This window comes from Triplophysa rosa, linkage group LG18 (genome assembly GCF_024868665.1).
Source record: "Triplophysa rosa linkage group LG18, Trosa_1v2, whole genome shotgun sequence".
Taxonomy (NCBI): Eukaryota; Metazoa; Chordata; class Actinopteri; order Cypriniformes; family Nemacheilidae; genus Triplophysa; species Triplophysa rosa.
This window is the reverse complement of record NC_079907.1, coordinates 19,995,656-20,013,297: the sequence shown is the minus strand read 5'-3', so window position 1 is coordinate 20,013,297 and position 17,642 is coordinate 19,995,656. Positions and strand designations below refer to the sequence as shown.

Genomic DNA, 17,642 nt, shown 5'->3' with positions numbered 1-17,642 from the left:
AACTTTGAGAAAGTGAAATCGAAAGTGAGTGCTATCGTAATACAGTGACGTCAGATTTTTTACGTTAAAGTTTCATCATTGGAGACATTATAATATTTAAATAGGAAAACTGTAAATAATAATGGAGAGTATGAATGAGTAAAAAGGCACTTTTGTCTTGTTTTTTTATTGTTGTAAATTTTATTTGATTAATATTATTTTTATTTATGCATTTATTAAACATTTATTATTTGGGGAAATAATTTTCAGTAATGTTGCTATTGTTGGAAATGGTGTAACTTGAGGTAGGGATGAGAAATAATAAACTAAGCAAAATAAAAAATACGTCTGGTTAAATCATAAACTGAACAAATATATATGTTTAGGCACCAACATACACACACATTTTATCCCTTTTACTTTTACGTTTATTTTCAGCAGAGCAGACACACATCCAACATTAGATGACAAGGTAAAACAAACAAAGAAAACAACACACTTTTTTCTCTGTTACATTAAACAGTCTTACATTAAACAGTCTGTTTAATGTAAGTTAGTCTTCTGAGCACTCAATGCTGCGCTAGAGTTGCGCATAAGATATTCGTGGCAATGCCCACTGATCTTTGATTTCAGTTTACAGTTGCAACAAGTTACTGACATAGATGTCTTTCTCTTATACAATTCACACGTTATAAACCTACACGCAAACAAAGACTGAGCAGCAATTATAAACATTCAAACAAAAGTTCATTTTAGATTAATAGAAAACACGGGGAATCCAAACTTGTGTATATCATATTTATGCAGGGTCACATAGAAACCATATTTTGTAAACAGGAAGATTAACGTTAGTCCCTTCCGAGTATGTTTCACGAAGTCTTCTGCACACTCAAGGCTGCGCAAGACTTGCGCATTGCCATGTTCGTAAACAGGAACCCTGCGCTCACTTCCCGTCATGCTTTTCGCGTCAGCTGATCTGATAACATTGACCGAGCGTGACAGCGACTCATTCCCATCAGCAAGAGCAGAGATTCAAAATCCACCCGACAGATAAACGCGCAACAAACATGGTGAGTGCGCGAGCTTATGATACATGTATTCAGCGATGTAAATAACGATGAGAGTCAATGCAGTTATGATACGTTGTGCGATCTGTCAGTATAAAGAGCAGACAGAAGGTTTTATGCTTGTAGGTTGTACAAGAAAGATATAATACGATGTTGTGTAACATTGTACAGAACTAAATGTTCAAGTGTAGATGACACAAATAACACGCGCGCGCGTGCGTTTATGCTGTATCGAATAAACACGGTAGTTTTGTCATGTCAGCTCTTTACTACACTAACGTTAGCCATACTACTCTGTAAATGCACTTGTATTAGATTGTAAGTGACTGGGGTTTTATTGTAGTGACTGCTGCTGAAATCTGTTGTCACATCTATCCGCAGAGGAAACGTGATCTGTCACTTCCATTATTTGACAAACGAAGATTGGCAATATGCGAAAAGCTTCATGTTTAAACTAACCTTCCTTACTTTTGTATTATGTACTGACTTGTTTTGCAGAGCGTTGAGTGGCACTAATCCAGACTCGAAGAGCCATGCTGGCCACCCAAACAACCGACAGCAGCCCAGAGACCAAAGATGTTAAACAGGTTTGTAACTTCCTCATGTTGTTAACTAAGCTAGTTTAACAGTGGAAATTAGCTCACGAATGTTTCCTTTCACGTGCCTCAAACTCGTTCGGCAGGCAGACACACTTTGATGACGACAAGTGGCATTTAAATCAGTTCATTATTGTTTCCCGGTCTGCAAGATCAAACTGAAACTGAAACACACTTTGTTTTATCTTTGTGTGTTTCTGCCCTTACCGTGCACGTTATTTCAAATCAAGAAAAAAAATGTGTTTTGTCTTTCAGTTTCAACTGATGTTAGGATTTTCTTATTCTGTAACCATTACTCTAGCCACCTATAGAGACCAGTACATGTTTTCATTGCGTGTTCTGTTTTAAACTTAAAGGGACACTTCACCCCAAAATGAAGTGGGTAAACACTAAGGAAGATATTTGGAAGAATGTCAGTAACCAAACAGATGTCATCCCCCATTGACTCCCATGGTATTTATTTTCCCTACTATGGCAGTAAATGGGGGATGAGATCTGTTTGGTTACTGACGTTCTTCCAAATATCTTTCTGTGTGTTCATCAGAACAAAGAAATGTATAGAAATTTATACTGTTCAATTTATACAGATTTGGAACAATCCGAGGGTGAGTAAATGATGACAGAATTTTCATTTTTGGGCGAACTATGCCTTTAATGTTTGTCGTCTGGCCCTTTTAGCGTGTCGTGTGCATGTGATTCTCGAAACCTCGGGTTATGTCCCGTCTTGTTAGATGTGAATAGAAAGAAGTTCATTAATTGCCTTTACGAGAGAAGTGATGCTTTTCTGTTGGCTATTTCCTCTTTATTTCTTTAGCATATTTGCTCTCAGCACCTACTGTAACTGAAGTGTCAGAAAAGCACATTCATGAAGACACAAGTGTCTTGAGTCCTTACTGTTGCCACGGTGAATTTCCAGAGCTTTGATTGCCAGCTTTTTGTGGTCAGTCAACTGAAGTCAAGTGACAGTCTGAAGGTTTGGCTCACGTTCACATGGCTGAAGACAGTTGGTGTTGACGTGTGTGTTCTGCTCTGCTTGCCTCAGATCCTCGCGAGCCACAATCTTGCGCAAAGTTGTTTTTGACCTTTTCCTCTGCTTAACTTTTAACTGCCTTACTTTTGCAATTGTTCCTGTGACCCGATTTCTCTTACCTCAAACTTGCAATGCGCAGCAGACACATAATCTAAATGACATCTTTTGATACAGAAGTTTAGTTATTGATTTTAACTAGCTTTGTTTCCAAATCAGAGCTTATCGATTTCTGTCCAAACAGGTGTTGAAATGAATGCACTGAGCACATTTAAAGGGATATTTCGGGTGCAAAACAAAATTTTCCCAAGGCATCCTGACTGAATATGACGTTCTTCTTGAAGAACAATGCAGTCGGAGTTATAATACCACGTATCATTTTACTTCCAAGCAGTAGAATGGGAGTGAATGGGCGTCGACTTTTTGAAGCTCCAAAAAGTGCATCCATCGATCAAAGAACGGCTCGACACGGCTCCGTGGTCTTAACAAAGGTGTTCTGAAGCGAATCGATGCATTTGTTTAAGAGAAATATTCATATTGACAACGCTATTAACGATAATGTCCTACTTCCGTTATCCCTCTTCTGCGCGTGAACCTGAGGCTTGTTTTACCGGCAAATGACGCAGGTGTGCCCTAAGTTCTGGTGACGAACGCGGCGTTTTTCGTTTTGTTCCAATAGGATACCGTCTCCTCTGTGCGGGAGCTTTCTTCATCATCATTTAGCGGAAAAACAAGCCTCTGGTTCACACGCAGCCGAGGAAATTTTGTTTTGCCTCTGAAACATCTCTTTAACTCTTTCTTTCCTCCTCAGTGGATCAAGGAAAAGATCGCACAAACGTTGAAGGTCCTGCAGAAGCGGTACATCACTACAGACACCGAGGTCACCAGTGAGGATCTGGAGGCAAACCTCCTGTGTTGTGCTTTGGAAGCCGTCTTCATCCACGGCATCAAGAGCAAGTTTATCCGCTCGGATGGAGGAGGTCACGGCCGCAAAGGAGGGCCACGAGGGGCCGTTCCTCGGCCCGTTTTCTGGAGCCTGCTTAAAACTGTCACCCACAGGTGGGTCGTACATTTGAATGCCTAAATCTTCTTTATACATGGTTCCAAAAATGTTTTAGGCCTGATTATTAAACTTTGGAACTAAAAAGATTGTGAAAGGTGGTCTTTTTAAGGGTTTTAAACTGAAGACGGTGTATCTTTAGCTCATACAGAGAGGCTGAGAATGTTTATCGGGTCATTTCTTCACGTCTGCTTCATTACACACCTGTTAACATGTCTTTGACATTTTAATGAGTAGTGTAATGTTTCTGGTGTTATCTGTGTGTTTAATTTCTGCACAAAATGAATTCACCCCTAAAAAAGTAAAGAATGTGTCCTGAAATAAATCCTAAATCTTAAAATAAAAATCTTTCCCGATGAGCAATTTGACACCGTTTGGAAGAGTGAGTCATGGATCGGAAACTGTGTGAGGATTGTGGCAGGATTAGTTGAATCATGTGGGTTTGTGGTCATTAGTCAAGTGACACTTAGGGTGCGTTTACACTTGGCATTAACATGCGATCTCGGTGATCCGAACAAGCAGATCGGATCTTCAGACAATCAGGACACAGCGCGTTTACACTTGTCAACAAGTGGCTTCCACATCTGGATAACTGATCGGATCTCTATAGTTTCCCGCCCATTATTTTAATAAGCCTGCAATTTAAAAATAGCCCCGGTGCGGGGAGATTTCACACAACACGTATAACGGGGAGGATGAGCATGTTACAGATTTGATAAGCAGCCATGTTGAACTCGAGGCAGCGGTGGGAAGTAAACCGCGGTTAAAACGATTAATGATCTTATATGTGAAAGTATAAGCAAAGGACGTTTGTAAAACGACACAATGCTTTTGAACTTGAGCTGTGGCGGGTTTCACTAGTGCGCACACACACACGGACTCTTAACGGTGTTTTTAAACACATCATTTGTTTATTCATGTCACAGTATTTCTGTAATTGCCTCTTAGAACTGTCACGACTGTGTTTCCCAAACAGCAGACATCCACAAAAGCACCGCATTTATTGTGTTTCGTAATCGTCTGCTTGCGCAAGTATTATTCTATATGAAAATCATTATATTCAGTGGCTTTTCTTACTTTTCTTACTGATATTTAGTGGCAGTTTATTAGGAAGTGACGGTTGACTAGTTGGATGGAAACGGTGCTTATTCGAAAATGTTTGATGCGATATTCCAATTTTGCGCATAAGCTAAATTTGCAACTCTGGATGGAAACCCGGCTATTGACTTTGCAGGACCCACAAACGTTCTTTATAAAAATTGTATGCATGTCTAATATATTAAATGTATATGCACCCACAAACGCTCGAAGCCAGCGCGCATAGTGGGGCAGCTAGCAGCGAGCGTGCACTAAGCACACTGTGGGTAAAAGCACCAACAGCAAACCCTGGGAGTGAGCGCAAACAGTGGAGGCACAGCAGGCAAAAACGCAGGCAGTGAGCGCACACATCCCGGGCAGCTGCCTAAGATTGCAGCGGTATGAGCTTGGCTATGCTGCAGCAACAACAAACGATCAACCCGTGTAGTCTTGTGGGCGTGGTCGCAATTTGAAAAATGTAAATCCTTTTTATTGCAATGTAAGAAGTTCCACTCTCCAAAACAGCATGTTTGGAGTTTGATTGGATAATAAGAACAAATAACTGGCCATTGTGGCCAAAGCGCTCCATTTGACTTTTCCGAGATCATCTACTCTTCCCTGTGGACGACCTCTGACCTACTGTCTGTACGATCTGAATTTCTACGTTTTGAATTTTAGAAAATTGAATTTGATGTTCCGAATTTCTTCTTCATCTTGAAAACGTGAGGTTGTATAAAAAAAAAACGGGATATTTGCAATCTAAGAATTCAGAGCAAAAAATATGTTGTTTGAAAATGCATGCCTATAAAACTCTGCCTTAAAAAAAGCAATTGTGTTAAATTTCATTGTTTCATTTCATTGTTCAATATTCAAGTAAAAAAATTCAAATTCGAAATCAAAATCTAATTCAAAACTATTTTAACTCCCATATAATATTCAGTTTTGTTAAAAAACACTTGTCAATAATTCAGATTTACGAAATTCAAATTCAGATTGTTTTGTCATATTTCTGGCTCCATATAAACAAACCCTGCAGTAACTGACGTGAGCTCGGCTGCTGTACTCCTATTGGTAGTCGCTTCTGAAAGTCGCTCATCATTTGCATAAAGTTGAGCAATTCTCAGACACGCCCACTTCCTGTCGCCAACGGTCACTGTCGCCGGAAGTCGCCAGCTCTTCATTGAAATGAATGGAATCATTTCGCTTTGTTGCTGGGTGTCTGAACAGGGCGTAAGTGCTAGTACACTCAGCTCATGATGCGATGCAATACAAGATACTGGGTTCACGATACAATATATAGAAAATATTTCAATATAATATTACTTTATTTTAAACAATTTAAGAAAAAAGTTATCAAATTCAATAACCAGATTAGCAATTTCCGTTAACATTTTTGTTGTATTATACAATTGACAACTCAAGACACTCAAGCTTAAGTTGAAACTTCTTGAATTTTCCTAATGTTTTGACTTCTTAAAACAGTTAATGCACAAACTTAAAAAATATATATTTATATATAAACATTACTACATTACATTATTATTGAATATATACAGTATATCGTAGTTAGGGCTGTGTTCAAAATATCGATACATCGTCATGAGCTCCTGAAGATGCGCGCATCGATACATCTGCCTCCGTATCGATTCTGCAGCACTTTTGAAATGAGCCAATTATTATGCAAAAAATATTGTGTAACAATTATTAGTTTTGTAAAGGATCTGATCGGAGTTTATCTGTATTCCGTGCTGATCGCCCCTCACGATTCTATATGCATGTGACCCGCGGATTAACTGTGAAGTTCCACTATGGAGTTTTTTCAGACCCAAAACTTAAAAAGATTTAAGTGCGCAGAACAGTTCCACGAGCGGTCCATTTCAAAACAAATAAAGCAAAACAAATAAATTATTTAAATTACGTTTTGTAATATTGTATATTGCATATTGTAATTTATAATAACTTGTGCTTTGAGTTATACTGTTGTAGCCATTTATTATTTCTCATTTTATAACAATTTCATGAAAATTATTAACAATACAAAAGCAATTATGAATACACATACCGAACTATTTATTTTTAACTTCCTGTCAACATGCCAAATATGTAGATCCAAAGCCAAGGGCATACTTAACACTGTAACCCAAGTTTAAAAAAAGTATTGTGTTATGCCAAATGATGACGTCTGTACAACGGGTAAGATACAGTTTGGAGACTGTAGGTGAGTGCATGTTAAAAGTAACCAATCAAAGCATCGGAGAAGTGTGCCATTGTCCCGCCTCCAAAGTCTGAGAAGTCAACTCGATGAGCGAGCAAGTGTTGAGCAGTTGTGAGAGAATTGCGCTCGCTCGTCAAAGCCTCTACTCGCGGAGTTTTTGCAGGCTGAGCAGAAATGCTCTCGCAAGGATTGTTTTCTGTGTGCGGATACTGTTCTGCGTGCTCGCGGAGCATAAATGCGATCGCGCGAGGGTGTGTTTACACTCGTGGAACTGTTCTGCGCACTAAAATCATGCACGTGGGGTTTTCTTACGTGCGAGTTTTGGGTCTGAGTAAACTCCATATTCCACCATCATAAAGTGAAAGTTTAAAGCATGTGGATCCCCCATGTGGTTGATAAGTGCAATTGTCTGTTACCAGTGTTGTAAATAATGTCACTGTATAAGCTTCCCCATGGGCAGCGCAATACAAATGAATTTATTTACTAAGCTGATGAAACCGGCGAATGCAGAAACGTTGTTTAGAAACCATGTGGCAGGGGATGGGTGGGGCTGTGTGTACCGACCTGAACACAGAACTTAGAGTGTGCTTGTAGCCTCTATGAGGCAGCTCAAATAGCAGCGGGAGTAGAATTTGTCCGGTTAAGAGTTTTGAAATAATTTTAGAGACATTCTTTTAAGGTCGAAAAGCTACAAAGTGTTGCTTTAAGAGCGCGCTCTCTTACCTTCTCTCTGCATCCGTGACCGGTGCGCAGTATACATTAAAGCGCATTTTCGTATCATTCACTTAAACGGTTGCGTTTAAGGCAAAGTGTAAAGTTAGTGTAGTATAGGGGCTAATTCAACACACGCATGGTGCAGCACGGTTTCTGCCTTATCCACTATAAAACTATTGCATGCGATGAAACTCAATAAAACTCCCGCCGTTGGAGGGATGTAGTGACGCGCCGCTTGCTCATCAATACAGCAACGCGTTTGAAAAGACGTGGAAGAGCCACATTAAATGTGCGTGTAATAGTAAGTGAAGAGCAAAGACCTGCTTAAATCTTACAGCACCTTTACATCTTATAGTATCTAGAAATCTGACATCTAGAAATTCCTCGTCTATTTCAATTCAACACATTTATTTTTTAATAAAATCTAGTTACTCTGACTGCACGTTTATGCATATATTCATATTTATTCGTTATACATATTGTCTATTTGTAAAACACGTGCATACATTTGATGTAACTTAGAAACCCTTTTTTAGAAACAAGGGTCTCTGTATAAGTACTTGATCTTTTGCAACTTCTCCAAACTACTTTCTGCATTGATTTGTCAGATTAACTGATAAGTAGTTATGAATGGCAATTTTCTGCAAGGTTATACGTATCGCATCGTGGCCTTGAATGTACCGTGAAGTTGTTGATGATACACAGCCCTAATCGTAATATTGTCATACCTCTTAAAGGAACACTACACTTTTTTTTTAAATAGGCTCATTCTCCAACTCCCCTAGAGTTAATAAGTTGAGTTTTACCGTTTTGGAATCTATTCGACCGATCTCTGGGTCTGGCGATAGCACTTTTAGCATAGCTTAGCATAGATCATTGAATCCAATTAGACCAGTAGCATCGCATTCAAAATGACCAAAGAGTTTCAATATTTAAATAATAATTAAAACTGGACTCTTCTGTAGTTATATCGTGTGCTAAGACCGGCGGAAAATGAAAAGTTGTGATTTTCTAGGCTGATATGATTAGGGACTATACTCCCATTCCGGCGTAATAATCAAGGAAGTTTGCTGCCGTAACATGGCCGCAGCAGGCGCAGTGATATCACGCAGCGCATTTCCACATTTGAAGCATGCTCGTGCTCACTCAACTTATTAACTTGGGGGAGTTGGAGAATGAGCCTATTTCCAAAAAAAGTGGAGTGTTCCTTTAATTTTACAGAGTTTAGCCAAGACTTACCAAGGTTATCGTGTCTCATTTGTGCTTTCGTTCACAGTCAACATCAAAAGAGTGTCTGAGATCTAAAGCCGTCATAAAAGTCACATCTAAATCTTTGTTTGCCTACAGAGATGTTGTTCAAGAACTAGAGCACCTGAGCTTCATAAACTCAGACGTAGGGCGTTGTAGAGCGTGGGTTCGCCTGGCGCTGAACGACGGCCTTCTGGAGTGTTACCTGACGTCTCTGCTCCGTGAGGGCTCAAACCTGGGATCCCACTACCAGCCCGGAGCTCTTCTGCTGGACCCGGAGGACCGCGAGGTTCTCCTCACCCTCCTTCAGGGTTTGTCCTCGCTGACCTTCCAGCTGTCCTACAAATCAGCAGTGCTGAACGAGTGGACAAACACGCCGTTGGTCCTCGCTGGGCTTTGCCGCCCTGCTCCTGCTGAGGAGGACCAGCTGTGGCCCAAGCGCAAGGGATCTTGGGATACGGTCTCCCAGTCATCTGGAGGGTCCGGAGGCTCAGATTGGGCTCAAGAAGTGCTCCACAAGGAGCCAAGGAAAGAGCAAGCTGAAAGCTGTGAGGCGAGTACTCCTCCGACCTCGTGGAACGTGAGTCTGGACACGTCGGGTTCATCGCAGCTGTCCACCAGCCTGAGCTCCGATAGTCTCCTGCAGGGTCATGAACCCAAGAGTCCTGAGAGAGAACGCTGGAACTGTGATGCCGACATCAGCTGCGGTGCACAGGGGAAGAATTCACTTTCAGAGTGAGTAGAGTCATCTGAGATTCACAATTACACCTGACACGATAACGTGATAAATTGCATCGTTTTCATTAGCGATATGCAAAATATTATGAGATTTGATGGTAAATTGTCTGGTTTTTAGTCATATGATTGGTCGTTTGTCTCAGAGAGAGCAGCTCGTCTGGTCAGGACGTGATAAAGCAAGACTTCGATGACTTCACACCTGCTCCCGATGACCTGAGCGGAGGTGTCACCCGCACCGACGCTCACCAAACAGACACACGCTTCACCGATGCTCCTGAGCTTTACTCAGGAGAGAAATCTGAAGAGATCTTACAGGAGACAGACAAAGAAACAAAATCCATATCTGAGACTCTAGTTGAAACCACAAGACTTAAAGTTAGAAATACAGTCAATGAGACATCAGAAAGAGAGAAAAAGAGCAAGAGCTTAGTCCCCTCCTGTCGTCCCTTTAGAGTTTCTCCTCTCACAGAGACCGCTGAGAGGACCTCAGACCTTCAGGATGCTCGTCGTCCTCCTCCAGAGACCTCTGACCTCAAAGAAGTTCAAGATCCTTCATCAAAGAGCCCTGCTGGACCAAATCCAGCGGAACATGCCAGACACGCAATACTCAGACGTTCCACAAGCGCCGCGAGCAGAAGAACATCCACAGACTCGCTGTATTCCTCCTGTGTGAGTGTTTTTAAGGATTCATTTTCTCAAATTTAAAGCCGGGATAGTTCACCCCCCAGAAAAATTCTCCACCCTCGTGTTGTTCCAAACCCAACATTCTTTTGTCTGTGGAACACAAAAGATATTTTGAAAATAATCTTTTTCATTTTTAGTTGAACTATGCCTCATTAGTTGACTGAAACTAGATATGTACTCTGTACTGTACAACGTATGAGAATGTATGAGATGTTACTTTATAAATCGTCTATATTCCTGAAGGGATAGTTTGCCCAAAAAGGAAAATTCTGTCATGAATTACTCACCTTCAAGTTGTTCCAAACCTGTTTACATTTCTTTGTTCCGTTGAACATTTCTGGGAAATCATTGACTACAATAGTAGAACATTTTTTGTATGGTATTGTTGAACAAAAAATTCTGTTTTGAGAAATTTAGGAAAGCAAACAATTCTGGAGCACTTTTGACTACCATTTTCATTTTTCCTACTATGGTAGTCAGTGGTGCCCCAGAACTGTCAGTTGCTCACATTCTTCCAAATATCTTTCTTTGTGTTCAACAGAACAAAGAAATGTATACCGGTTTGGAATAAGTAGAGGGTAATTCATGACAGAATTTTCAATTTTGGGTGGACTATCCCTTTAAATCAATGTACACAAAAATTTCAGTCTTCTTCCAAGTTAGAGTTCTGTAAGCTGCAAACAACTTTTTCGACATTTTGAATCAATCCAGAAGTGCTGTCAACTGTGTGTTAGTTGTTGTTTTACAACATAGTTTGTTGACTTTAGAGTCAGAACTGCTTTCTGTTTAATAGACTGTTCTTTGTCTTTCAGAAATCCACGTCTTGGATTTCAGATGAAGATTTTTATAAACCTGAAACGAGCAGGAATTCTGAAGGACATGTCAGTGTTGACACCACACTGAACATGAACGGGCAGGTGAAGACCACGCCAGAACCAGACAGCGTCCAGTCACCACCTAGTGTAGTTCATCGCAGACAAAACGGTAAAATGGAATATGGATGCATACATGTTTTGTACTTCTTTTGCATTAACAGTTTTCTTTACATTTTTGAATTTTTATTATTTAACATGTCTCTCGCCATGAACATAGCCATAGAAGCTGACGCGACATTAAAGGTGCAGTTTATAACTTTTTTGCAGTAAAATATCTAAAAACCACTAGGCCAGTTGTTATATATTTTGTTCAGTTAAGTATTTACAATATCTCAAATGTTTCCAACTATTTGTAAATTGTGAGAAAATTGCCATTTTAACCAGTGTCAATGGCGTCATATCCGCGTTACCGAAGACACTAGATGGAAAGCCTGCAACCTTCAGCCTAATGCAGGAAAGGAGACTAGAAGCTGTTATATGATTGGCTGAGGTGCCTCACGTGATTCGTGTAAGCCGTTACGCTTTCTCCAGACCTTGCATCTCCCTAATGCGCGGTTTCATTGGCCCGCCGTGGAAGCCTATCCCTGATTGGTTGCTACTTTTGACAGCCTATAATGCCTGGAACACACAGGAGGACCGCTCGAGAGCAAGAGTACCAAAGGATTCGTGGACACACGGCACGCATTTTGAGTGCGCACACGCTCACTGAGCGAGAGGAGAGAAAATTCATAAGAGAGCAGCGTATAATTGAAAGCACGCGTCCAGTTTTGTGCATGAGCAAAGGAAATCGGCGTGCGAGCGGAGAGATTCGCACACTCGTATTACAAGAATGCGCTCTCGCCTTGTAATAATGTGCTCGCGACATTTGTCATTAAAATAACGCCATATACTCGATCCTAGCTCTGCACCGCAAGTCTCCATGTGCGTTCGCAAGTGCACTTCCCAGCAACCTGCCAAAACCCAAAAAGGTTGTCGTTTTAGGTTTCAAAATTGGTGTTGAAAATTAATATTTACTAATGTAAAAAGAAAAACAAGAAGAAATACATTATCATTGTATTTTAAATGTACTTTAAAAGTAATGTAAATATAGTATTATCCCACTTTATTATTTTGTTTATTGTTCATTAAAAAGTAACTACTTTTTTACTTTTATTTTTAATAGGTAAATATCATTTGTCTCATTATGTGCAATGTGAGCACCAAACCGAATCTCCAGGTGCTCCAGGAGAACCAGATAGAAAAACTTATGTGCACCCCTGCACATAAACATTTCTCAAAATATCTTCTTTTGTGTTTCAGGTTTTGAATAACATGAGGTTGGGCGAACTCTTGGTTTAAAAGTAGTTTTGTCTGCATATCACGGGTTATTTATGAACTCATGACGTTGAGACATGCTTGTGTAACTCGGTCTGTTTCTTTAAGGTCTGCCTAACCCGTTCAAGGGTCTTCTGAAGCTGGGTCAGCTGGAGAGACGCAGCGCTGTGGGCATGTGGTGGGATTATTACTGCGAGCTCTCGCCGTTCGAGTTGCGACTTTACATCAACGCAGAGGAGCGCGTCTGCTACGACAACCTGTCCCTGCTGCGCTGCGAGGACGTCCACCTCTCCTCAGGTACCGAGGGACGTTTCCGGCTCACCTTCCATGGCAAGAGACTGTACCTGCGTGCCCCGTCCCGAGGCGAGGCCGAAGACTGGGTGGACCGCATCGTGGAGGCCATTGGCAAACTACGCCCCTTGGTGAAAGACGAGGCGTGGGAGGTGCTAGCCGACGACCGTGTAGTCCCCTCGCCCTCTTCAGCTCCCTCGAGCCCGGAGCACGCCATCGCAGATCCTCCTCAGTTAGACTGGACCCGTCACACAGACCCGGAGATGGATGCTATAAAGGAGGCGGTGGTCTATCAGAACGTGGAGGAGAAAGGCTGGAGGTCTCTGGTGCTCTCTCTATCCCTGGAGGCTCTCAGGGGTTACAACGTCCAAGAAAACTCCAAGACGCCAATCTTCTCATACTGCATAGGGACCATCAGGGACGTGGTTCCAGATGTTTCTCTCGGCAGCCCTGCGTTTTTTAAGGTTCTGACCGCACAAGAGACTGTGACGTTGAGGGCGGAGAGTGGCGAGGAAGCGCGAGGATGGAGGAACCTGATCAGAGGAGCTCTCGACCTGTATCTGGAGACGGAGGATGACGGGGGCGTCTCATCGGCCGGAAGAGTGCAGGGGGGGAATGTTCACAAGCTGGTCCAACACAGACTCAAAGGTGAAGGAGAGCTGCTGTCTCATCTGTCCATCGTCCCCAAAGAGACAGGATTAGATGCGCAAAATTACAAATGTGCAGGTACGAGAGCTTATTGTTTGTGTCTGGATGTTATAAAAAAATGTCAATTCAAAAGGAGTAACTCAAAATGAATGAAGAAATACATTTGGGACATGTTTTATTTAGTTTGTATTACAGTTGTATTCCAAAAAAAATATATATATTTTTTGAGGCAATATAGTTTTCCCCAAGCCAACATTTAAGATTTTTTCATATTAATTCATTTTCATATGAATGATTTTAAATAGCTTTAGCATGCAAAATAAATATACATTTTATCGTAGCAATTTTTAAATAGAAAATTGTGCTGGTCGACTTGCTACATGCTTTCAAATGAATTTTTTTCTACATCGAAAGGTCACGTGTATGAAATGTAGTGGCATCTATTGGTGAGGTTGTGAATTACAACCAATGGCTCACTCCACCCCTCCCTTTCGAAGCACTACGGTGGCTGACACAGAACTTTTCGCTTCTTTACTGAAGGAGATCACGGATTTAGGAAATGCGCTCTGTAGAGCAGTTTGTCCGTTTAGGGCCACTGTAGAAACAACACGATGAATTCCACGCAAGGGGACCCGCGGTGTATGTAGATAGAAATAGCTCATCCTAAGATTCATTATGGAAGGTCTTTTAACACCTCTGAACACACAGTTATGTGTATTATATTGCATTTCTGTCAGTAAATCCTCCAAAAAAACTACACACTGGGGCTGTGTCCGAAATCGCCTACTTCCATACTATATAGTAGGCGAAAATGAGTATGAGTCATGAATAGTATGTCCGAAACCTCAGTATGCAAAAACAGTAGGCAAGAAATACTCGTATGTTCTACTTCCGCCAAGATTCGTGAGTGTGAATCGGATGGACACTTCTCTATCCCATGATGCCACGGGAGCTGAGAAACGGTCAAATTTCAAAAGTAAATCAAATAAATATAGCGGAAAACTTGAAGGCGGACGTCCGTTTTTAACGTAGTGCCAATAAATGAATTTCTCGTGACTAAATTATGTTTTTATCAACTCTCATGTGTAGGTTGTTGTTAATAGGTCAAAGAGCTTACGGGTCCATGACCATAAAACATGGCGGACGCAGTATGTCCCAAATGCATTCATACTACACCCACTCATACTATATAGAACGTACTGTTTTAACGGCCGATAGGTAGGTACTTATTCAAATTCAGTACGTACTGTCACAGTATGCGATTTCGGACACAGCCTGGACCTTTAAAGCTAGGACTGCCATGAGCATAAAATTTGGCTGACGATTAATTGTCTGTTAAAAGGCTTTGACAGTTATAAAGATTTAGAATTAATCTATTCAATAAAGAGAATATATCCTTTAGAAATGTGAACATTTAGTAAATAACTGATTTTTGGTCACGCTCTGTATTAAGTGGCCGCGAGATGATTGTAACGTAATGTGATGCTGTGTCTGTGCTCTCTCACTAGAGGTGGTGTTGTTCATGTTTTTGTAGGCTGCTCTCGACAGATCGGCGTGTCTCAAGGCAGAGCTCGACTCTGCGAGTTCTCAGGTCATCATTACTGCGATACCTGTCACCATGGAGACGTCAGCATCATCCCCTCCCGCGTGGTGCACAACTGGGACCTGACAGCACGTGAGGTGAGTGTTTTCTTCAGGTACTAATGGCTCAGAACATCTAAGCAACTACAAAACGGTAAGAAAAGTCTAGTGTAGCTTAATTCGCCCAAAGATGAACACACTCTCAATATTTACTCACCCTCCTGCCATCGCAGGTGTATATTACCTGTATAAAATCATGCCAACAACATTTTCTGTCCTTATGGAATTGAACAGGATCCAAAAAGCACATACAGCCATCATAGAGAAATCCAAATCAGTTTAAGAGCCTAATAGCTTGTGAGGTGGTTGTGTATTATCACTAGACATTGCTGACAGATACAGGCGTTCGCTCAAATTTGTTGGTACCCCTCCACAAAAAATGAAGAATGCACAATTTTCTCTGAAATAACTTGAAACTGACAAAAGTAATTGGCATTGCCTGCATATACAAATATATGTGTGTGTGCATGTGCGTGTGTGTGTGTGTGTGTTCAGGTGTCAAGACGAGCCCTGCACTTGATGGCTCAAATCGAGCACGAGCCGCTCCTCAACATGCACGCTTTGAATCCTGACCTGTTTGATCACGCAGATGTTATGGCAAAAGTACAGAAGCTCAGACAGCAGCTGCGTTTCCTTGGCGACTACCTCCTCATCTGCCGCAGTGACATCAGCAAACAAATCCAGCCCAGGTGCGGCTCTGTGTGTGTTTGTTGTGTATTTCTGTACACATTATCTGGCGTTTAATGGATGGTTGCAGTTGGTATGTGATGGGAATCTGTATGTTGCAGACTTCAGCAGAGGACGTATTTACTGGAGAACAGTGATGTGTACAGTGTGCTGGACCTGCAGCAGGTATCTCCATCAGTGTTGTTTGTTATAAAGCCAACATCACTCAAACTACATTATTAATCTGTATTCTTCCTTTTTACTATAAGCATGTGGTTAATCACGATTAGGTGGAAAGGGTGCATGTATTGACAGAAGTATTACATACTGTATGCTTCAAAAAATGACGAACTACATTTTCAGCTGTTTGTCAGAACAATCTCTCTTTCTCTTTTACAGATAGCGGATGGACATTATGAATCTTACCTGCAGTCTCTGATTCAGTTCAGCTCTAAGCACGTGCACCACTGTGACCTTTGCACCCAGAGGGGCTTCATTTGTCAAATCTGCAATACAGATGACATCATCTTCCCCTTTCAGTTTGACAGCACGTCCAGGTAATCCAACGTCGCGTCCTCTTTCTGAGCATGTGTGTTTCTCTCTAGTCATGTGAATCTAGAACTGATGGGCAAATTCTCTGTCTCTCTGTCTCTCTCTCTCTCTGTCTCAGATGTGGTGTGTGTAAGACAGTCTACCACTCCTCCTGTCAGGCTCAATGTCCCGTCTGTCCTCGCTGTGTGAGAATACAGAAATACCTGGACAGTGATTTGGAGGATTAACTTCCTTTCACTGCAAACAACTCTTTCTTCATCGTTTTTTTGGTCTTGTTTTAAGGATGTTTGAATATTAATATAATAAGACTGTAATATTTGCAGAGAATGTAGCGCAGTTTATTTTCTTACCTTATTGTAAAAATGTTCCTTTTGGTTTTAGGCTTAAACCCAACATTTTCCTTACAGAGGAATTTTCTGAAAACAAGCCTTAATATCTTATGCAGTTTTGATACTCGTGTACGACAAAACTTGAATGCTTTCCTGTAGCGGCCGTGTGTACAGTGTTCATCTCCAGCTGTACCGCGGTAAACGGTGTACAGTACGGGAATATTTATCTACAGTCAACCAGAAAGCATTTGATCAGTGTTTCACACTAAAACCTCTTATTGGACTTTTCAAGTGCACTTATTTACACACTGATCTGTACATATATATGTGTAAACATTCACCTGCACGGACCGAGAGGGATTTTCTGTCTGGCAGGGAAACATATTTATAAAACCTCTTCTGAACGCTAGAGATCTTTAACTTTTTTACAGTCATATTTTTTATCTTAATGTCATTTGCCAAGTTTTATATGAAGTCTTTCATGTTTACAAAGCAAACGGTATGCATTAATAAGGCAATGGAATGATTATTAAACATACGCCTTTATAAATGCATTTTTAAACTGCCTTTTAATTTGCAGTTTCATTGTAGCATTTTAGTCACTAAAATGGGGTCGTGACCACAATGTAACGTTTTTTTAATAGGGAATGTGAATTAATATTTCTCTCGAATGAAGTTTAACGCCTGACGTTCATCTCTGCGAATGAAGATTAAATCTTTTCTAGACTTGTTTTCTGTTTATTGTCACTTCTTTTGCATATAAGCTGTTTGTTGATCTTTTTACAGACCACCTTGCGTTACTGATCAGCACTTGTCTCACACACACAGAGAGAGAGAGAGAGCGAGCATGAGTTTATTTCCCTTATCTTTTATGTCATGTACATCACATGCTGTGCAAACCGCTCAGTTGACATTTTTCTG

At 41.0% G+C, this 17,642-nt stretch overlaps 1 protein-coding gene across 1 annotated transcript; it reads left to right on the top strand.

Moving 5' to 3' along the window:
* Window positions 1-421: 421 nt before the first annotated feature.
* plekhm1 (pleckstrin homology domain containing, family M (with RUN domain) member 1) lies at window positions 422-17,482 on the top strand. Its single transcript, XM_057359024.1, has 12 exons — window positions 422-1,049; window positions 1,545-1,633; window positions 3,481-3,728; window positions 9,083-9,718; window positions 9,865-10,390; window positions 11,218-11,389; window positions 12,703-13,611; window positions 15,068-15,213; window positions 15,670-15,863; window positions 15,963-16,026; window positions 16,240-16,397; window positions 16,511-17,482. Exons 2-12 carry the CDS (start codon window positions 1,580-1,582, stop codon window positions 16,617-16,619), a joined length of 3,216 nt encoding a protein of 1,071 aa, XP_057215007.1. The 5' UTR covers window positions 422-1,049; window positions 1,545-1,579; the 3' UTR covers window positions 16,620-17,482.
* Window positions 17,483-17,642: the final 160 nt, after the last annotated feature.